The sequence below is a fragment of the Heterodontus francisci genome, chromosome 5, assembly GCF_036365525.1.
Source record: "Heterodontus francisci isolate sHetFra1 chromosome 5, sHetFra1.hap1, whole genome shotgun sequence".
Taxonomy (NCBI): domain Eukaryota; kingdom Metazoa; phylum Chordata; class Chondrichthyes; order Heterodontiformes; family Heterodontidae; genus Heterodontus; species Heterodontus francisci.
The window spans coordinates 34,923,693-34,946,696 of NC_090375.1; the positions used below are offsets into that span (position 1 = coordinate 34,923,693).

The window sequence follows — 23,004 nt, forward strand, 5'->3', positions numbered from 1 at the left end:
GTTTCCCACTCTCAGTGAACTCTCTCTCTCTCTCCCCCAGGCTCCTTACGTTCTGCTCTCGCTGTTTCCCGTTCTCTGAGTGAACTCTCTCTTTCTCTCTCTCTGGGCTCTAAATGCCCCACTCCTCTCTCGCTGTTTCCTGTTCTCTCAGTGAACTCACACTCTCTCTGTCTCTCTCCTGGGCTTTTTACGCTCTGCTCTGCTCTTGCTGTTTCTTGCTCTCTGAGTGAACTCTCGCTCTCACTCTCTCTCTGGGCTCTTTATGCCCTGCTCCTCTCTTGCTGTTTTCCACTCTTTTGGTGAACTCTTGTTCTCTCTCTCTCTTCTGGGCTTTTTACACTCTGCTCTGCGCTCGCTGTTTCCAACTCTCAGTGAACTCTCGCTCTCTGTCCCAGGCTCTTTATGCTCCGCTCCGCTCTCGCTGTTTCTTGCTCTCTCAGTGAACTCTCACTCTCTCTCTCCTGGGCTCTTTATGCTCCGCTCCGTTCTCGCTTTTTCCCGCTCTCTGAGTGAACTCTCCAGGCTTTTTATGCTCTGCTCCGCTCTGGTTGATTTCCACTCTCTCAGTGAACATTGGTGGCCATGCCTTAAGTTGCCTAGACCTTAAGCTCTGGAATATCCTCCTTAAACCTCACTGCCTCTCCACCTCACTTTCCTCCTTTAAGGCACTCCTTAAAACCTACCTCTTTGATCAAGCTTTCGGTCATCTGACCTAATATCTCATTATGTGGCTCCGTGTCAAACATTGTTTTATAACTCTCCCGTGAAGCAGCTTGGGGCGTTTTATTACATTAAAGGTGATATATAAATATAAGTTGTTGTTGTTATAGTTTCATGCCGGTGTTTGATCCACATGAGCCAATATGAGGTGAAACTGTCACCATTTTTACACAGAAAACATGGAGCCACCTTCTCTTTCCAGTGCAACTTCAAATGGTTTTTCTCTTTTTATTGTTAGTTGAAACTTTGTGTTCTTCATCCTTGGGAATGGAACATTTTCCTCTACTTATATAAAGTTGACTGTCAATATCAAAGGTTATCAAGTTAGAGGTTGGGAAAAGTCCTATCTTCTCCATTTCGTTCCCAATTTCAGAAGAGTATTGGCCTGAATACATTAAAGGTCTTGGCTGTAATGTGCCCATTCTGCCCAGGTTACTCTTGCTACATGTGTCTTGATACTTGAATCAAATATTTTATAATGGCAGTCAAATTGTGGTTACAGGCTTTATGTCACGAAGTGGTATTGTGGACCATCCACCTCAGGTTGATTCACCATTTTGTTTTTTCACCTACCCGCCCAACCTGTTTGTAGCTGCCTGGCTTTGTACCTTGACCTAACTGCTTCCTGCCCATCATATGTGTTTGGGACTCAAGCCTAGTGCTCAGGCCTATCTACCTGACTGATTTCCAGCCCCTGGATTGGCTTTATAGCTATCTGACAGTTGGCTGCAAGAAAATGTTACATTTATTTAGAGACATTAAGCGTGGTCAGAGAAGAAAGTATCATCTAATCAATCCAGGGTGGAGTCATTCCCTGTTCCCAGACGTACAAAGATTTAATTCATTTGGTCCCCCCCAAACCGGAACCCAACAAAAAATGCTTGACCCATCCATTGTTCAGTATATCATAATGCCTTATCTGATCATTTAAGGAAGCAATGTGAAACTAAAATCAGTGTTCCTATGGTTCCAGGCAACTGAATTCTGGTTAGTCACTCCAAGCCCAGATATGCTATTTGAATCAGTTATACTATGGGAGAATTGCTATGACCCCCTAACAGTAGCTACACTATAGGACAGGGTATAAATCAAGAAATAATGGGGGCTTGTAAGAAAGGTACCACAATAATCATAGGTGTTTTTAATCTTCATTCCGACTGACAATTCAAATTGGCAAATTAGCCTGGAGGATGAGCTCATAGAGTGTATTCGGGGCAGTTTCTTAGAACAATGTGTTCTGGAATCTGGTAATGTGTAATGAGGCAGGATTAATTAAAGGCCTGATAATAAAGGATCCTCTAGGCAAGAGTGATCATAACATGATAGAATTACACATTCAGTTGGAGGGTGAGAAGTTTGGATCTGAAACTGTGTCTTAAACTTAAGTAAAGGCAATTACCAGGGTTTGAAGACAGAGTTGGCTAAAGTCGACTGGGAAAACAGATTAAAAGGTAAGATGGTAGAGAAGCAGTGGTAGGCATTTAAGGAGATATTTCTTAACTCTCAACAAAGATATGTTCCATGGAGAAAGAAGGACTCTATGAGAAAGATGCACCATTTGTGGCTCACTAAGGAAGTTAAGGATGGTATCAAATTGACGGAAAATGTATATAATGCTTTGAAAAGTAGTGGCAGGCCAGAAGATTGGGAAAATTTTGGAAAGCAGCAAAGGATGGCTAAAAAAGCGAGAAATTAAAGTATGAAAGTAAACTAGCAAGAAATATAAAAACAGACAGTAAAAGCTTCTACAAGTATATAGAAAGGAAAAGAGTAGCTAAAGTAAGAGTTAGTCCCTTAGACTGGGGAATTAATATTGGGAAACAAGAAAATGATAGAGACTTTGAACAAGTATTTTGTATCTGTCTTCACAGTAGAAGACACAAAAAGCATCCCAAGAATAGTAGAAAATCAAGAGGCAAAAGGGAGGAAGGAACTTAAAACAATCACTATCACTCGAGAAAATGTACTAGGAAAAGTAAAGGGATTAAAGGCTGACAAGTCCCCTAGACCTGATCAGTTGCATCCTAGGCTCTTTAAAGAAGTGACTGCAGAGATAGTAGATGCATTGGTTGTAATGCAGGCCATTTGGTGATATTACTGAAACATATAAGATTCTGAGGGAGCTTGATAGGATAGATGCTGAGAGGATGTTTCCCTTGTGGAGGAACCTAAAATTGGGGCACAGTTTTAAAATAAGAGGTCTCCCATTCAAGTTGGAGATGAGGAGGAATTTCTTCTCTCAGGTCGGTAATCTTTGGAATTCTCTTCCCCAGACAGCACGGACGCTGGGTCATTGAATATACTCAAGGTTGAGGTAAACAGATTTTTGATCTACAAGGGAGTCAAGGGTTATGGGGGGCCAGTAGAAAATTGAGTTAAGGCCACAATCAGGTTAGCCATGATCATATTGAATGGTGGAGCAGGCTCAAGGGGCTGAATGACCTACTCCTGCTCTGATTTCTTATGTTCTTATGTTCTAAAGAAATTCCACCACTACATTCACAGGGTAACTAAGAATGGGCTATAAATGCAGATTTGCCAGCAACATTTCCAGCTTGGAAGCAAGTAAAAAAAAACACATTGTTATTCAATCCCCAATATACTATACCTGTTCTTACCTTGCCCCCTTTAAGCTGGACCTGGGCCCCAAAGCCCAGCAGGGTCTGTACCACCATGGGTTTGCAGTGCTGCACCGCAATGTGCAGGGCCGTGTAGCAGTCCTTTGTTTTAGCATCAACGTGAGCCCCCTTCTGGAGTAAAGCTTTCACTACAGCTGTGTGCCCTCTCCTTGCTGCAGCATGTAGACACACTGCCCCTGACTCGAGAACGAAAAATAAAATGTTATGAGAAAATAGCAGCAAAATAAGCAACTGAGAGTTTTGTTACCACCGTTTAAAAAATCCCCAGGGAATCCTGTTCACTGTGTTCATACACCTAATTTAGTGTTTATTATTGAAGAATTTAAAATGGCAAACCCCATGCTATTTTTTAAATTATGCCCTTTTTGAATTATTAATAATTCCATGATATGATATTTCAGGTCAAATCATAGAATGTACATTGAACACTAAAACTGTTTGCAAATTTGAAAAATGTTCTTTTCATTATTGCTGAAAAAAGACATGCTGTCAAAGCTTTTCGTCTTGCAATCATCAGGACAGATGCAATAATGCCAAATTTCAAAGGCAGCAACAATTTATACTGCATGAGAAAAGGTGCTGATTGGTTGGCAAATTGATTCTAGTCAAGGCATTGCCATGGAGAATGCACCAGGGGACTACTGTCCCCCACGCTTTTGTTGAATTCAAAAAAGGCGCAACGCCTGAACATGATCCTTTTGCCTGCAGAGGACAGGTCCCTGCCTAGGAACATATATAGGTTCGAGCAAGTGTAAGTTAACCACATTGCGAGCCTGACTGATAATCTTAAATTGGTTGTTAGTATAATTCTTAACACACCCGGGATTGTTCGGTAAGTGCTGTCCAATCACAGAATCACATCGAATGTTAAACATTGTGTTCTCAGTTTTGCAATTACGGGCTGGTTAAGTACTGTCAGTATGCTGCCTATTGCAAACAGGCAAAGGGACGTGCTGCTTGATACGATCCGCCAGTTGTTGGGTTGTATGGCCTATGTACCTGGCAATGCACCAGCACAGGGATTCATATACCATATTACTCATTTGTGCGATAGGCTTTTTGGCTTGATGGCAGCAATCTATTAGTGGAAAATACCACTTGCATTGCTATTGCATAGTAGCAGTGTCAAAGGGCTAGTTTCACCTTTGTCGAAATTTTTGAGATACCTTACACTTCCAGGGTAATTTGAGGTAGACTGGTCACTTTTCAGGTCCAAAGGTCTGCCTTAGGCCCATTCATGACAAATTGTATTTTCAACTAACAGGATGCTGCCGTCAAGCCAAAAAGATGTTCTGCCTACCACACAAATGAGTAATGTGGTATACGAATTCCAGCGCCAGTGCGATGCCAGATACGTAAGCCATACATCCCAATGACTGGCGGATTGTAACAAACAGCGTGTCCCTTCAGCTGTTCACAATAGTCAGCGTACTAACCATACTCAAGCAGCCTGTACTTGCAAAACTCAGAACTCAGAACACATTAGATGTGATTCCACGATTGGACAGCACTTACTGAACAATCCCGAGTGTGCTAAGAATTACACTAACAACCAATTTCAGATTATCAGTCTGGCTCACTTACACTTGCTAGAACCCACATAAATTCCTAGGCAGGGAACTGTCCTCTGCAGGCAAAAGGATCATGTCCAGGCGTTGCGCCTTTTTTGAATTAAACAAAAGTATGAGGGACAATAGTTCCATGGTGCGTTCTCCATGGCAACGCCTCAAACAAAGTTGACTTGCTAACCAATCAGCACCCTTTTCTCATGCAGTATATATTGTTGTTGCCTTTGAAATTTGGCATTCTTGTGTCTGTCCTGATGAGTGCAAGACGAAAAGCTTTGACAGCATGTCTCTTTTTTTTTACAATACTCAAGTTTTGTACAACCAAGTGACTGTTTTGTTCATTGGCATAATTTTCCAGGGTTGATTACAGATTTCAGTCAGGCTATGTGAGATATGACGAGGCATCCTCCCCTCACAGAATAGCAGGGAGGGATCCTCCCCTCACAGAATAGCAGAAGATCCAAGGGACAAGCTTCTCCACCTCCATCACAGAGTGAGGGTTCGGGATCCAGTGATGTTTAAACCCCCCCATCCCCTCCCTACAGAGCAGGGCACAGGAAATGCATGGAGCTGGATACCTCTGTATCACAGGGCAGCACTGAGACACAGGAGGGTCTCTCCCACAAAGTGAGGGTGATGCAGCAAAGAGAAGTGATGAACCGACCCTTCATGGAAGATGAGAGTGTGCCACTGCAGGTAGTACCACTTTCCTGATGAGAAGAATTTACTTTAAAAACATACTGCAGTTTGATATTTTTTCAAATTTCCTTTCCTCTCTTGAAACCACTAACTTGTGTGTGCATTAGCCCAGTGGGATTGACAGCCCACTGGTACCTCAAAGTTGGCACTCTTCATCTTTGCCAATGATTGTCATATGGTTTCAACCACAGTCCATATCTTTCCAACATGGGTCACTCAATCAGGAACCCTGGCTGACCTTTCCTCTCCTTAGTCCAGAAGCTCTGGCATCAACTGTAGCATTACCACCTTGACTGAGATCAATTGCCTCAGGGTAGACTAATAGAACTTGAGACCTTTCCAATGTCTGTGGTTTAGTATCACTTCAGGCAATATATTTAATCCTAAACCACTGGAGTGAGCTCAGTCTTTATCCTTGGGCAATTCTAACTTGCAATCCAGAAACGTATTTGTTTGATTAAGAGAATGGCAGCTCAAAACAAGAAAGATGATCGAAAAAGTGCCAGTCTGTGGGCACTTTTTTAACCCCCTAGTGAGTGGAAATAGCAAATGGAAAGTGTTAAAATTAAGCCACCCGACTTAATGGCCTGAGGTTGCCCTTTTGCATGGTGCCATCTTACATTTGCCAACTTTCAAGTCCACTACAAGCAGGCGGAGGCCTACTTTACATTCAAAGTCATGGTCCAATGATGCCAGTGGAGCCATGACATAACCTTAACTAAAGATCGGGAGGAAGCCCTGCACTGACTGCAGGCCAACAGCAGAATCACAGCAGGAGGCACAGACTGGCTAGAGGAGGCCAATGTCAGTTGTAAAAAATTACTTTTATCAGAGTTTCTTATGGGAAGGACTGCTCCTTCCAGGCCCTGAATTGGGTCTTTGCGCCTTCTGCTGACTGACATGGAACCCACCCCCCTACTCCCCCAACCTCCCTGTACCCTGATCACCATATAACTCAGCTACTCTCAGAACCAGAATTGCATCTATACCCCTTCAATACTTCGTTTGTAAGTTGGACAAGTACAGGCAGATCACTAACTTTTTTTTCTGGATTGTGAAATTAACAAAAAAAATTATGATTAAGAAAGATAGCAGCGATTCTTAAGCTTTAAGTAACATTTTGGATGGACATAATTATTTAACATGGTTACAGTTTTTTTTTATTTGTTTGTAGGACATGGGCATTGCTGACTAGGCCAGCATTTGTTGCCCATCCCTTGAACTGAGTGGCTTGCTAGGCCATTTCAGAGTCAACCGCATGGCTGTACAGTCACATGTAGGCCAGACCAGGTAAGGATGGCAGATTTCCTTCCCTAAAGGACATTAGTGAACCAGATGGGCTTTTACAACAATTGACAATGGTTTCATAGTCACCATTAGACTGCTTTTAATTCCAGATTTACTAATTACATTCAAATGCCACCAGCTGCAGAGGTGGGATTTGAACTTCTGCATTAGGAGGGGCTCTGGATTATTTGTCCAGTGACGTTATCACTACGCCACCACCTCCTCAGAGTGATACCAAAGTGCTGGCTACAAGTGCTGAAAGAATGATTTAAGATGCAGGAAATGAAAAACGATTCTACTTTTGATATTGGATGCCAAATTTTATTGTGGTTTGGATACTGAGCAGCTCTGAAGTGCTGTTCTCCTCCTTTCCTCCTTCTCCCACTTACACACCCTGTAAAACTGGACAGATGGGCTACAAATGGAATACACGAATGATATAGCACAGATCACACTAAAAGCAATTGTTGTGTTGCGGCAACACAAAAAAGTAAGGCTTCAAATGTGAAATATTGGCTGACAACCTCAGGGGACATTCTGAAGCCTGATATGGTCAAGCTGCATTACTTCAAATTCATGGGGAATTAAAACATAATTTTCATTGTTACTTTACCTTGTAAAAAATTGAGGTCCTCTTTAATGGACAGACACCAGGAAAAGCTCTTGCTTTGACAAAAGCTTTATGATCTTGAGTTTTTAAATAAACTACAGCAGTTTTGTTCTCAGCATCAACAAAATCTACAAGTAGTTGAGGAGTAGGACAGAACTTGAGTATTGCTGAAAATAGACACGTTGTCGAAGCTTGACAGTTAACTGTCAGTCACCGTAAACTGGTGCATTTGCCATGGCAACGCCTCTACCAATCAGAGTCCACTTGCCAACCAATCATCACTCTCTTCTCATGCAGTGTAAGTTTGTTGCTTCCCTTCCATTGGTATTCTTGCGAATTGTCCTGATGAGTGCAAGCTGAACAGCTTCGACAAAAATCTTCAGCAATAAAACTACAAGCTTGGTCCCAGTGCTTGCTCGTAGTCCTTGGTATTTATCATATGGACTGGTTGGAACAGTGTAGGTGAAATGTGTTATGATAGCGTTCAAATGGCTGGATTCATCTCTAACACAGAAAGATGGCTAACGCTGTTGGACGCCAATTATCAAAGCCACAGGACATTGCTGCAAGAGCTGCTCATGGAAACATCATGGGACGTCAAACAGAATTCAGCTTCTGTCTTCAGCTCACACTTGAAGAATTACCACTTAAAAGAGATGGTACCCAATACTTCTGGAACCATATAACCCAGCCAAGAACTGTAGGATAGGAAGAGAGAAAAGTTGGCAAAGAAACAGTAGTAGGCCTATGCTTTTATTTTTAAATGGGCCTTCTTATTTATTCCTTAGAATATGATATATTAGGATGGAGTTAACTTATTGGGGTAAATTCACTGGCTACATGTAGCCAGCCACATGCAAAGGAAGTGCAGATTGGTACATCGGTGCTGTAGATCTCTGAGTCATGCTCCTTTTAAGCCTTCAGTTCCCCATTGGGAGGGCAGGTTTGGTGAATGTATGAGAAATAGTGTCTGCCAAATCAATGTGTTCATTAGTGCAATAAACCAGTGCCTGGAGAGTTAATGGTCAAAGACCCAAAATGAAGTAAGTAAATAAAACAGGAAAAAAAGGATTAGTTCTACCTTATTGGGCATATGCAGAGGGACCCCTTTCTTCAGAAATGCCAGTGCTGTGTCAGGGTGGCCACACTGTGAGGCAATATGCATCAGGGTACTTCCATCCTGTAAGGAAATCATATCATATAAGGTTCACAAACATCTGTTTATGTAATATTAATTGGCTTGAAATACTTAACTGAAAATAAACACACCAGGACCCAGTGGGTTTATGCTCTCTGTGGTATGGTAGTGAGATATACAAGTCTGATTCCTAGTCTTTTCTGACTTATCTGATCTCAGCTCAGGTAGTAATGGCCTAAATGTCCCTGGGATAGGGAGTTTAAGGGAAAGGAGCAGATTGACATGACTTTTAGACTGGACAAACTAACCGTCATGGCCTGCGACAGGCTGGAAACTGTGCTGATGGAAGAAATGCTTGTTTTTCAGTCTTTTCAAATTAAACTTGCTCATCTGTGATAAGATAGTGAAACTAAACAAATGCTATCAGAAAGAAACAGTGATAGTGAGAGCGAAGTAGAGATTGGTATTTGGATAGACCTTGGAGACTGCCCATCTTAGCTAAGATGGAAACCAAAATACTGCAGATGCTGGAAATCTGAAACAAAAATAAAAAGTGCTGGAAATACTCAACAGGTCTGGCAGCATCTGTGGAGAGAGAAGCAAGGTTAACATTTCAGGTCTGTGAACTTTCATCAGAACTGGCAAAGGTGAGAAAAGAATTAAGTTTTAAGCAAGTGAAGGAGAGTGGGGTGGGAGAGAGAACAAAGGGGAAGGTGTTTAATAGGGCAGGAGAGATGAGATAACAAAGTTGTCTTTGGACAAAGGCAAAGCGTGTGTTAATGCTTGTGGTGAAAGACAAAGCATTAGTCCAGAGAGACTGTTAATAGTGGAATAATGAGCAGCTACATGACTACATGAAAAGCAGGAATATGGTTAAAACATAAAATATTTTTTAAAAGGCCAGTCATGCTCCGCAGTTATTGAACTCAATGTTCAGTCCGCAAGGCTGTAGAGTGCCTAATTGAAAGATCAGGTGCTGCTCCTTGAGCTTGCGTTGATGTTCACTGGAACACTGGAGCAGGCTGAAGACAGAAATGTTGGCATGGGAGCAGGGGGGAGTGTTGAAATAGCAAGCAACCGGAAGCTCAGGTTATGCTTTCGGACTGAAAGGATGTGTTCAGCAAAGCGGTCACTGCATTTTTTTCTCCCCAATGTAGAGTAGACCGCATTGAGAACAGTTAGATAAGATGCAGCCTAGTGTTCTTGCAAATTCTACACACATCTTAACCTGGAAGGTTGACTACAAGGGGCTTCACATGATGGGAAATTATGGGCGGCACAGTGGCGCAGTGGTTAGCACTGCAGCCTCACAGCTCCAGCGACCTGGGTTCAATTCTGGGTACTGCCTGTGTGGAGTTTGCAAGTTCTCCCTGTGTCTGCGTGGGTTTTCTCCGGGTGCTCCGGTTTCCTCCCACAAGCCAAAAGACTTGCAGGTTGGTAGGTAAATTGGCCATTATAAATTGCCCCTAGTATAGGTAGGTGGTAGGGAAATATAGGGACAGGTGGGGATGTGGTAGGAATATGGGATTAGCGTAGGATTAGTATAAATGGGTGGTTGATGATCGGCACAGACTCGGTGGGCCGAAGGGCCTGTTTCAGTGCTGTATCTCTAAACATAAACTAAACAAATTACTAAAAGAAAGCTAAAGAAAGATGTACAAATTTCTGGCTGCATAGAAACCCTATGGTTTAAATAAAAAGCTTAGAATATGAATGTACAAATAAACGAACATATGATTTAGGAGCAGGAGTAGGCCATTCAGCCCTTCGAGCCTGCTCTGCCATTCAATAAGTTCATGGCTAAACTGATTACTCCACACTTCCACCTACCCCCGATAACCTCCCACTCCCCTGCTTATCAAGAATCTATCTACCTCTGCCCTAAGAATATTCAAATCTCTGCTTCCACCGCCTTTTGAGAAAGAGAATTCCAAAGACTTACAACCATCTGAGAGAAAAAATTTCTCCTTATCCCTGTTTTAAATGGGCGACCCTTTATTTTTAAACAGTGACCCCTAGTTTGAGATTCTTTTCCACGTCCACCCTGTCAAGACCCCTCAGGATCTTATATGTTTCAATCAAGTCACCTCTTACTCTTCTAAATTCCAGCAGATACAAGTCTAGCCTGTCCAATCTTTCCTCATAAGACAGCCCGCCCATTCCAGATATTAGTCTAGTAAACCTTCTCTGTACTGTCTCCAATGCATTTACATCCTTCCTTAAATAGGGAGACCAGTACTGTACACAGTACTCCAGAAGTGGTCTCACCAATGCCCTGTATCTCTTTTGGGCCTCCTTATCTCAAGAGACAATGGATACGCGCCTGGAGGTGGTCAGTGGTTTGTGAAGCAGCGCCTGGAGTGGCTATAAAGGCCAATTCTGGAGTGACAGGCTCTTCCACAGGTGCTGCAGAGAAATTTGTTTGTCGGGGCTGTTGCACAGTTGGCTCTCCCCTTGCGCCTCTGTCTTTTTTCCTGCCAACTACTAAGTCTCTTCGACTCGCCACAATTTAGCCCTGTCTTTATGGCTGCCCGCCAGCTCTGGCGAATGCTGGCAACTGACTCCCACGACTTGTGATCAATGTCACACGATTTCATGTCGCGTTTGCAGACGTCTTTATAACGGAGACATGGACGGCCGGTGGGTCTGATACCAGTGGCGAGCTCGCTGTACAATGTGTCTTTGGGGAACGGTATAGTTGAAGCATAACCTCCTTACTTTGGTAAAAGCAAAATACTGCAGATGCTGGAAATCTGAAATAAGGACAAGAAATGCTGGAAATACTCAGCAGGTCTAACAGCATCTGTGGAGAGAGAAGCAGAGTTAATGTTTCAGGTCAGTGATCCTTCATCAGAACTGGCAAATATTACAAATGTAAAAGATTTTAAGCAAGTAAAGCGGGGGGTGAGGCAAGAGATAACAAAAGAGGTGTTGATAGGACAGAGGATCACAGAGAATAACTGACCAGAAGGTCATGGAACAAAGGCAAACGGTATGTTAATGGTATGCTGAAAGACAAAGCATTAGTGCAGAGAGGGTGTGAATAGACTGCAAAGCACAAAGCACTCCAAGCACAAACATTAAAAAAAACAGGAACAGTGGGTAGGCACAGTAGAAACAAACTAAAATAAAATAACAATATAAAAAAGAAAAAAAGAAAAAAGAAAAAATAACTAAACATAAAAAGGGGGGCCTGTCATACTCTGAAATTATTGAACTCAATGTTCAGTCCAGCAGGCTGTAGCGTGCCTAATCGGTAAATGAGATGCTGTTCCTCAAGCTTGCGTGATGTTCGCTGGAACACTGCAGCAATCCCAGGACAGAGATGTGAGCATGACAGCAGGGTTGGGTGGTGTTGAAATGGCAAGCAACCAGAAGCTCGGGGTCATGCTTACGAACTGAACGGAGGTGTTCCGCAAAACGATCACCCAGTCTGCGTTTGGTCTCCCCAATGTGGAGAAGACCACATTGTGAACAGTGAATACAGTATACTAAATTGAAAGAAATACAAGTAAATCACTGCTTCATATGAAAGGAATGTTTGGGGCCTTGGATAGTGAGGAGAGAGGAGGTAAATGGGCAGGTATTACACCTCCTGCGATTGCAGGGGAAGGTGCCGTGTGAAGGGGACGAAGTGGTGGAGGGTAATGGAGGAGTGGACAAGGGTGTCACGGAGAGAACGATCCCTTCGGAATGCTGACAGGGGAAGGGAGGGGAAAATGCTTTTGGTAGTGGTATCACGCTGGATGTGGCAGAAGTGGCGGAGGATGATCCCTTGGATCTGGAGGCTAGTGGGGTGGAAAGTGAGGACAGGGGGAACCCTGTGGCAGTTCTGGGAGGGAGGGGAAGGGGTGAGGGTAGAGGTGCGGGAAATGGGCCGGACACTGTTGAGGGCCCTGTCAACCACAATGGGGGGGGAATCCTCGGTTGAGGAAAAAGGAAGGCATATCAGAAGCATTGTTGTGGAAGGTAGCATCATCAGAGCAGATACGTCAGAGATGGAGAAACTGGGAGAATGGAATGGAGTCCTTACAGGAGGCAGGGTAAAAAGAAGGGTAGTCGAGGTAGCTGTGGAAGTCCACCCTTCTCTCACCTTCACATGGTCCATCTCCAACTTTTCCCTTCCCTTCCTCGACTTCTCTGTCTCCATCTCTGGGGAGAGGCAGTCTACTATTATTCATTATAAGCCCACCGACTCCCACAGCTACCTCAGCCTTCTCTGCTCTAAGGAAAACAACCCTAGCCTTTTCAGTCTCTCATCATAGCTGGAGCAGAGAAGGCTGAGGGGGGACCTTGATTGAGGTATATTCAAAAATTATGAGGGGCACTGATAGGATAGATAGGAAGAAACTTTTTCCCTTAGCGGAGGGGTCAATTACCAGGGGACATAGAATTAAGGTAAGGGGCAGGAGGTTTAGAGGGGAGTTGAGGAAAAGAATTTTCACCTAGAGGGTGATTGGAATCTGGAACACATTACCTGAAGGGGTGGTAGAGGCAGGAATCCTCACAACATTTAAGAACTATTTAGATGAACACTTGAAATGCCGTAGCATACAAGGCTACAGGCCAAGTGCAGGAAAATGGGATTAGATTGGATGGGGGTTTGCTGGTCGGCGCAGACGCATTGGGCCGAAGGGTCTGTTTCTGTGCTGTATAACTCTATGACTCTATAAAAGAGCAGAAGAAAAATAAAGTGAAAAGGTTTGAGGCCAGATCTGAAGAGTTGTTGTTATGGTTCTTTGAGCTCACTGTAGAGTCCTTGATTGTAGGTAGATCTTGCTTTTTGTTGGGGCCCAGTATTCTTCTTAAACCTTGTTCGCTGTAGGATACTTCTCTCTCTTGGGGTTCATGTGTCTTCAGTGGATTCAGAGGCTTGTGAGAAAGAGATGGGAGCAGACAGGAGAGTGATCTTCTCAGTCCAGGAGCAAACAGCTTTCTGCCCAAACTGTTTGTACAAATTCAAAAAGCATAGGTCGCCCAGCAGGTTAGTCATGTGACGAGCTGGTTTGACCATGTCTGTTTGTGTATTCGGCCATCTTAGCAGTCAACCTGGAATGCGAGCTCCCCCTCATTCAACGTCTGGTGATCAAAAGTCCATTGTGGGTTGAATGTCAGGGAAGGGCTGCTTTGTCCTTCCAGAAACTGACTGCCAATATGCAAACGTCCCTTCCAGCCACGGCCAATCTGTTCACCAAGTCCTCCCCTTGCTCTACTAACAATTTAAAATCAATGTTCATGACAAAATTAATGTGTCTCATTCTTGGCAGGTGGGGGCCGAGCATGACAACAGCTTTAGCCGAGGACTACTGGATCATCTACTTCACAGATTGTATTTACATAGGAAGATAGGAACAGGAATAGGCCATTCAGCCCCTCGAGACTGTCCCACCATTCAATGACATCATGGCTGATCCGCGGCCTAACTCCATATACCTGCCTTTGGCCCATATCCCTTAATATCTTTGCTGAACAAAAATCTATCTCAGATTTAAAATTAACAACTGTTCTAGCTTCAACTGCTGTTTGTGGGAGAGAGTTCCAAACCTCTACCACCCTTTGCGTGAAGAAATGTTTCTGAACATCTCCCCTGAATGGTCTGGCCCTAATTTTTAGACTATGCCCCCTAGTTTTAGAATCTCCAACCAGTGGAAATAGTTTATCTTTATCTAGCCTGTCTTCTCCTGTTAATATCTTGAAGACTTCAATCAGATCACCCATTAACCTTCCAAATTCTAGTGAAAACAGGCCTAATTTGTGTAATCTCTCCCTGTAACTTAACCCCTGTAGTCCAGGTATCATTCTTGTAAACCTACGTTGCACTCCCTCCAAGGCCAATATATCCTTCCTGAGGTGTGGTGCCCAGAACTGCTCACAGTACTCCAAATGGGGTCTAACCAGGGTTTTATACTCCAACCCTCTAGATATAAAGGCTAGGATTCCATTAACCGTTTTGATTATTTTCTGCACTTGCTCGTGGCATTTTAAAGATCTATGCACCCGAACCCCCCAAGTCTCTTTGGACATCCACTAAACTTAACCTCTTCCCATTTAGAAAGTACCCTGCTCTATCTTTTTTTGTCCAAAATGTATAACCTCACACTTGCCCGCATTGAAATCCATCTGCCACAGTTTTGCCCACTCACCTAGTCTGTCAATATCTCTTTGCAATTTTATGCTATCATCTAGACCTTCTACAATGCCGCCTAACTTTGTATCATCAACAAATTTGGATATATGACTTACTATGCCATCATCCAAGTCTTTAATGAATAATGTTTAGAGTGGCGCAGTGGTTAGCACTGCAGCTTCACAGCTCCAGTGACCTGGGTTCAATTCTGGATACTGCCTGTGCGGAGTTTGCAAGTTCTCCCTGTGACCGCGTGGGTTTCTACCAGGTGCTCCGGTTTCCTCCCACAGCCAAAGACTTGCAGGTTGATAGGTAAATTAGCCTTTGTAAATTGCTCCTAGTGTAGGTTGAGGGAAGGTGGGGATGGGGTAGGAATATGGGATTAATGTAGGATTAGTATAAATGGGTGGTTGATGGTTGGCACAGATTTGGTGGGCCGAAGGGTCTGTTTCAATGCTGTATCTATAAATAAAATGTGAATAATTGAGGCCCCAACACAGATCCCTGTGGGACACCACTTATTCTGGACTTTAATCTACTTCACATATTGTATTTAAGTTCCATTTATTCTGGACTTTAATCCAACCATCAAATCTACTTTTTGCCTCCTTTTAATCTATTTGTGTGTGAGTGATTCTCATGTCAATGTGTGCATGAATATGTAGCTTTTTTTTTGTATTTTTAAAATTTGGTTAGAGTGTTAAGTATAATAAACTTACCTTTTCCTTGTTTAAACTCAAGAAAACCTGTCCGATTGGTTCTTCCACAATCACAGTAAAGATAAAAGGTAAAACACTCATGGAGGTGGTAAGCACAACCACTGTTTTCAAGGAATAAACCCAGTTGCAATCAAATAAGAGGAAGGGGCAAGAGGGGAGTCTGAGACCCTCCTCCTCACCTGGCCGTGACACTGGCAAGGCCAGAATTTGTTGCCGATCCTTAATTTCCCTTGAGAAGGTGATGGTGAGCTGCCTTTTTGAATGCTCTAGTCCATTTGTTGCAGGTACATCCACAGTGCTGTTAGGGAGGGAGTTCTCAGATTTTGATCCAGTGACAGTGAAGGAACGGTGATATATTTCCAAGTCAGCATGATGTGTGATTTGGAGGGGAACTTGCAGGCGGTGGTGTTCCCACACGTCTGATGCTCTTGCCCTTCTAGGTGGAAGAGGTTGTGGGTTTGGAAGGTGCTGTCGAAGGAGTCTTGGTGAGTTGCTGCAGTGCATCTTGTAGATGGTACACACTGCTACCTCTGTGCATCGGTGGTAGAGGGAGTGAATATTGAAGGTGGTGGATGGGGTGCCAATCAAGTGGGCTGCTTTGTCCTGGATGGTGTCAAGCTTCCTGAGTGTTGTTGGATCCACAGTCATCCAGGCAAGTGGAGAGTATCCCATCACACGACTGACTTGTGCCTTGTAGATGGTGGACTGGAGACAGGAGGTAAGTTACTCGTCACAGAATTCCCAGCCTCTGACCTGCTCTTGTAGCCACAGCATTTATGTGACTTCTCCAGTTCAGTTTCTGGTCAATGGTAGAGTCATAGAGAGATACAGCACTGAAACAGGCCCTTTGGCCCACCGAGTCTGTGCTGACCATCAACCACCCATTTATACTAATCCTACATTAATCCCATATGCCCTACCACATCCCCACCTTCCCTCAATTCTCCTACAACCTACCTACACTAGGGGCAATTTACAATGGCCAATTTAAGTATCAACCTGCAAGTCTTTGGCTGCGGTAGAAACCCACGCGATCACAGGGAGAACTTAAAACTCCACACAGGCAGTACCCAGAACTGAACCAGGGTCGCTGGAGCTACGAGGCTGCGGTGCTAACCACTGCACTACTGTGCCGCCCCAAGGATGTTGATAGTTGGAGATTCAGTGATGGTAAAGCCATTGAACATCAAGGGGAGATGGTTAGAATCGCTCTTGTTGGAGATGGTCATTGTGTGGTGCAAATGTAACTTGCCACTTATCAGCCCAAGCCTGAATGTTGTCCAAGTCTTGCTGCATATGGACACAGACTGCTTCAGTATCCAAGATGTTGCGAATGGTATTGAACACTGTGCAATCATCAGTGAACATCCCCACTTCTGACCTTATGATGGAGGGAAGGTCATTGATGAAGCAGCTGAAGATGGTTGGGCCTAGGACACTACCCTGAGGAATTCCTGCAGTGATGTCCTGGGGCTGAGATGACCAACAACCACAACCATCTCCCCTTATGCTAGATGTGCCTCTGACCAGTGGAGAGTTTCACCCTGATTCCCATTGACTTCAATTTGGTTAAGGCTCCTTGATGCAACACTCGGTCAAATGCTGATTTTGATCAAGGGCAATCACTCTCACCTCACCTGATAGCCTTGGTCCAAACACGGACAAATGAACTGAATCCAGAGATGAGGCGAGGCAGCATTTGACTGAGTGTGGATTCAAGGAGGCCTAGTAAAATTGAAGGCAATGGGAAAACTCTCGACTGTTTAGTTTAGTTATACAGCACTGAAACAGGCCCTTCGGCCCACCGAGTCTGTGCCGACCATCAACCACCCATTTATACTAATCCGACACTAATTCCATATTCCTACCACATCCCCACCTGTCCCTATATTTCCCTACCACCTACCTATACTAGGGGCAATTTATAATGGCCAATTTACCTATCAACCGGCATGTGGGAGGAAACCGGAGCACCCGGAGGAAACCCACGCAGACACAGGGAGAACTTGCAAACTCCACACAGGCAGTACCCAGAATTGAACCCGGGTCGCTGGAGCTATGAGGCTGCAGTGCTAACCACTGCGCCACTGTGCCGCCCCGACTGGTTGGAATCATTCCTGGCACAAAGAAAGACAGTAGTGGTTGTTAAAGGCGAATCATCTCAGCTCCAGGATATTGCTGCAGAGGTTCCTTAGGGTAGTGTCCTAAGCCCAACCATCTTCAGTTGCTTCATCAATGACCGTCCTTGTCATCAAGTCAGAAGTAGGGATGTTCATTAATGATTACACAGTATTCAGCTCCATTCACAACGCCTCAGATAATGAAGCAGTATGCAGCAAGGCCTGGACAACATTCATGCTTGGGTTGATAAGTGGCAAGTGATAATGTATTTTTTTTTAGGTCTCTTACCTCAATACACAAATTTCACAAGAAGCACCATTAAAACATTCATGCTGAGTACAGCAGACTATGAATGAACCTTGCTACATTGAGTTCATATTCCAATGATTTACCCTCAGTTCCAAAAGTGCATCTTAGTTAATAATGCTTTATTATTATATTATTATTTTAGTATTATTTCAGCCTGAAGTGCCAGCCAGTGCTTTCTGCTATGTGAAAGAGGAAAGAAAGAACTTGCATTTATATAGTGCCTTTCATGACCTTAGTATGTCCTAAAGCGCTTGACAGTCAATTAAGTACTTTTGAAGTGTAGTCACTATTGAAATGTAGGGTTTATCACCAGGCTGCTGCCAACAAGGGAACCACCTGACTGTGCCACATACTTGCCCTTTGCTATCGCCATGCAACTCTTCGGCTTTTGTTCATTGAAGCTCATCTATGTGTGTTTCCTTCCTGCTATTACATTTGTTTCTAATTGTCATGCCTCTTTATTCACTTGCATGCCAAACAGAAAAGAACAAAGCAATGTCATACTGATGGAGTGCACTGATACCTGACCTCAGCCTAACCATCAAAAGAAAAATAGGTGGGACAGATACAATTTGCCTTTGACAAGTATTTCCAAGGCTCTGGCTGGAGTTTTGAAGAGCCCTGCACAACTATGCCAGTAGCTTGTGGGCCGAAGGAGGAGGCACAGGGATCCCTGTGAGATTGATTGCTGCTGATTAGTATTCCAGGTAGTTACTAGCTGGCATCACCCTCAGAGCAGGCTGCATGGCTCAGAACTGTGAAACTCGGAACCTTGTGTGACGAGAGCTCAAGTAGAATGCTAGTCTGAGTTCTGAATTTAATTTTCTGGTAAATATTATGCTCATCAAAGAGATTCTTGACATGGGACATTTTGTCAGCCAAGTCAAATAGTCCCAAGTCAGTTTACAGCATATTTATTGCACTCAGTCTCCATGTTATGAAGTATGCTTTGCTTTTATTTCATTTCTTTTTTTAAAAATCAATCTGCTCCTACTGTTATGCAGTTTAATATAGTCAAAATGCATTACGCTTAGAAATTTCTCTTAGCGATATTAATGGACAAATGTTTAACACATTTGTATGACATTCCTGTAACTGCTATTTTAATCTGAATTTTCATCTGTTTGCTTTAAACTGGTTAACACATCTGTTAAAATAGTAGATTGAAGACCATTGTATGAATGTGTTAAGTGTTTATAATATTGCTAACAACAATTTCTAGGCTATAATTTCTTGAAACCTTGTAAAACTGGGAGGTTTTCATTCTTATTCACATGAAGATCTGACAACAGATCCAACTCGTCAGCAAAAAAGACTGTCAAACATTTCTGATCTAAATCCCACTGCAGCTTGGTGCTGTCTGGTTTTGGCATTTACCTGCCCAATAATGACATGTAAAGGCCTGCTACCCAACCCGAACCCGACAGGACCCGACGACATGTGTCGGGTTCAGGTCAGGTCAGGCCCCTCTTCTGGGTCCGGCTTTCGGGCTCGGGTTGGGTCGGGCCGAGTCCGGGTCGGGCCAGACACACACGGTAAGTGCTCTGCCGGTAAGTATTAAAAATAAAAAACTTACCTGAGCTGGGAGTCCGGGGCGAAATTGAGTCTGCGCAGTGAGAGTGAAATCACTATGATGTCATCATGCATGCGCTGCAGTTTTTTTTAAGTCATTCTTGGGACGTGGGTGTCACTGGCCAGGCTAGCATTTATTGCCCAGCCCTAATTGCCCTCGAGAAGGTGGTGGCGAGCTGCCTTCTTGAACCGCTGCAGTCCATGTGAGGTAGGTACACCCACAGTGCTGTTAGGTTCCGGCTTCCTGCAGGTTCGGTGACAGAATGGTAAGTAAAGGGATGATCAGGTCAGGCTCAGGCTGAGTCGGGGTCGGGCTCAGGGCAAAATGAGAGGGACTCGGGCCGGGTCGGGCTTGGGTCTGCTGTGGTTCGGTCGGTTTTGGGTTGGGTTCTTTTTGCTGACTGAGCAGGCCTTTAATGCCATGTGGCAAGTGACCACAGTGCACATACTATCTCCTGCTCTCTGCCCACAGGCTTTGACACTGTGTGGGTGTTTGATGTCAACTGGGGAAGGCATTGGGAAAAGCCACCCATTTCCCATCCCTGGGAAAGATCAGCTCAATCCAGTCCCTCAGATCCTGCAGCAGGACCTCTAGGAAAGAGTGAGAGACCCGAGGTTGTAGCAGGGGTTGCTGGGGAAACAGGGTGGTTGGGGGAGGGGGGGTGGGGGGGTGGGTGGGGCGGCAGACTTCCCAGGTCTCCTCCATTCCGGTGGTTGCTGCAGCCTCAAAAATCCAAGTGTTGGTGAGCCCTTGCAACCCATTCCGTTGTCCCTTAAATTAGAAATCTTTCCTTTGACCGAACAGATGAGTCATTCTACCCGCCCTCCCTAATAGGTCGGGGAGCCCAGAGACGGGATGCTAACGCTGTTGCCCTGGGAAACAGCGTCAGCAAAGCCACACCATCGGGAAATCAGGTTCCTCACCTGAAACTGGGCTCACCATTCCCGCACGGATTAAGTGGTCGAGATTCCGCCCTGTGTGGGTGTTTCATTTCAATTGAAGAAGGACAGTGGGAACGTAAAGTTTCTGATTTTATTCTACAACTTAAGGCCTTTTCAAATCAACCTCTAGCATTACTCCAAGCATATAAATTTCTCTTTTATGACAAAAAAGTGATCACTGTCCTCAGAGGAGGAGTGGGGTGGGGGTGTGAGGAGCCGCAGTCATGTTTTCTGCACAACTGGGGAAATTTATTTTTTCTGGGTTGAATACCTCTGTTCAGCTCCTGGTGACAATGAATCTTCATATTGTATTCAGTATTTACTATCATCTGGTGATAAACAGGTCATTGAACACCCTGACTACTTTCCAATAAAGAAGGAGGATTTTATTTTCAAAAATAATTTTCCTCTATTTATTGCTCCTGGGTTTTTCTTTTTTCTCTCTCCACGGTTAATGGTAATGAGATGGTAGGAAGAATCTATTCACGATTTTTGTCCCATCATTTTCATATATTTGTACCTGTCTTGTGCCCAACTCAGATTAAAATACGTCTTGTCATTTTGCAAATACTGCTTATTTAGTTACCACTGAGACATGCCAGAGTTTGAAAGTTGTGACGAAAGGAAGCACCTTGGTTCGGGCCAGCACATTGGACTTAAATTTCTCAGTCAATACTTCGACCACATTGGTGTGTCCTCGCTCGGCAGCAATGTGTAATGGGGACCGGTCCAGCTGGAACAGAGGAGAAGGCATCGGTCTGTATTAAATCAAGTCAAAACTCAGTGTAATTCAATATTGTTGACCTCAATTTAGAGACACTTATCCCATGTGTTTTCCGGCTGTGCTTCTCAAAGCCTTGCATATTACATTTTTTCTGTTCCCTGCAATCCTCATCTCATTGTCTACAAATAAATAAAATTGTACTTTTTGTCTAGGTCTTCACAAAATTGCAAGATAATTACAGATGAGGAATGTCATAGAGATCTTTTTTGGCCTCAACTGGCGTAATGTGTCCAATTCTGAACACCACACTTTAGGAAGAATGTGAAGGCATGAAGGCATTGTAGACGGTACAGAAATGATTTACAAGAATGGGTCCAGGGATAAGAGACTTCAGTTACATGGACAGATTGGCGAAACCGGGGGTGTTCTCCTTAGAGAAAAGAAGGTTGACAGGAGATTTGATAGAGGCATTCAAAGTGATGAGGGGTTTGGACAGAGTAGATAGGGCGAAACTGTTCCCATTGGCGGAAGGGTCGAGAACCAGAGAACACTGCTTTAAGGTGATTGACAAAAGGACCAGAGGCAATGTGAGGAAAAACTTTTTTACACAGCTAGTGGTTAGGATTTGGAATGCACTGCCTGAGTGTGGTGAAGGCAGATTCAATTGTGGCTTTCACAAGGAAATTGGATAATTATCTGAAGAAGAAAAAAAAAATCAGGGCTACCGTGAAAAGGTGGGGGAGTGGGACTGTTTGAGTTGCTCTTAACAGGGCTGGCACAGACATGATGGGCCAAATGGCCTTCTCCTGTGCTGTAACTTTTCGATGATTCTATGATCCTAACATTCCCCTACTGTAGTATCAAATTGTTTCTTAAATGGTTTTCATCTCCTCTCTTCGATCTGGAAGTTTATATCACACATTTGCGTGAAGAGGAATTTCCTAACATCAGCCCAAAATGATTTTTTACTTGTTTGCACCTGTCTCCCCTAGTTCCATTGCTGCAGTTTGATTAAGGAACTATTCTCGATTACCTTTTCTGTACCTTTATTTAGATATCACTTCGAAATTACCCCCCAGACATTTCTCTTTCAGGCTAAAACATTCAAGTTTCTCCAGCATTTCCTCATAGTTCAATAAATCTAATAATTTCTGGGCAAGAAAATTAGCATATTGGATTGTCATGAAAGTCATTCACGTCCTTCCACAAAACAGCCTGCCACCCTCTACCTGTTCCAGCCTACATGCAGCATGTAATGTTCTCACAAATGGGCCATAAACACTGGCTAATCAATGCCATCCACATCCCAAGGACAATTTTTTTACAGTCAGGAGTTATAACTTTTAAAATTTCTTTTGCTATTGGGACCACACTGAATTCTTACTTCTTATTATCATTTTAACTGATGTATACTGAACACTAAAGGTACCTTGTCTGCAATATTTGGGTTGGCTTTGTACTGGTAGAAGAATTTCAGCATGAATTCATCCCCTTCCCAGGCAGCAACATGCAAGGGAGTCTGGCCGTCGTCCTGCATTGAAGAAACAAGCAAAGGTTGAAGCAAAGTAACTTTGCAGAAAACAGCCAGTTGTGTTACTGCAGGTTGTATTAGAAAGCTGTAATTTGTGCTTTCTGATTGAAAGGAAAAATACAGTCCCGACAAAGCGAGACAAAGAACAAAGAACAAGAACAAAGAACAGTACAGCACAGGAACAGGCCATTCGGCCCTCCAAACCTGCGCCGATCTTGATGCCTGCCGAAACTAACACCTTCTGCGCTTCCGGGGCCCATATCCCTCTATTCCCTTCCTATTCATATATTTGTCAAGA

At 43.8% G+C, this 23,004-nt stretch overlaps 1 protein-coding gene across 6 annotated transcripts in view; it reads right to left on the reverse strand.

Annotated features, from left to right (window-relative positions):
• Positions 1-23,004, reverse strand: part of trpn1 (transient receptor potential cation channel, subfamily N, member 1) — a 375,819-nt gene that overhangs the window by 146,269 nt on the left and 206,546 nt on the right. For all 6 annotated transcript variants that reach the window (XM_068031339.1, XM_068031338.1, XM_068031337.1 and 3 more), the window contains 4 exons: positions 22,605-22,706; positions 21,083-21,184; positions 8,605-8,703; positions 3,339-3,539 (listed from right to left, as the gene is read on the reverse strand). In XM_068031339.1, the coding sequence (XP_067887440.1) occupies positions 3,339-3,539; positions 8,605-8,703; positions 21,083-21,184; positions 22,605-22,706 (504 nt within the window). The remainder of the gene's footprint in view (positions 1-3,338; positions 3,540-8,604; positions 8,704-21,082; positions 21,185-22,604; positions 22,707-23,004) is intronic.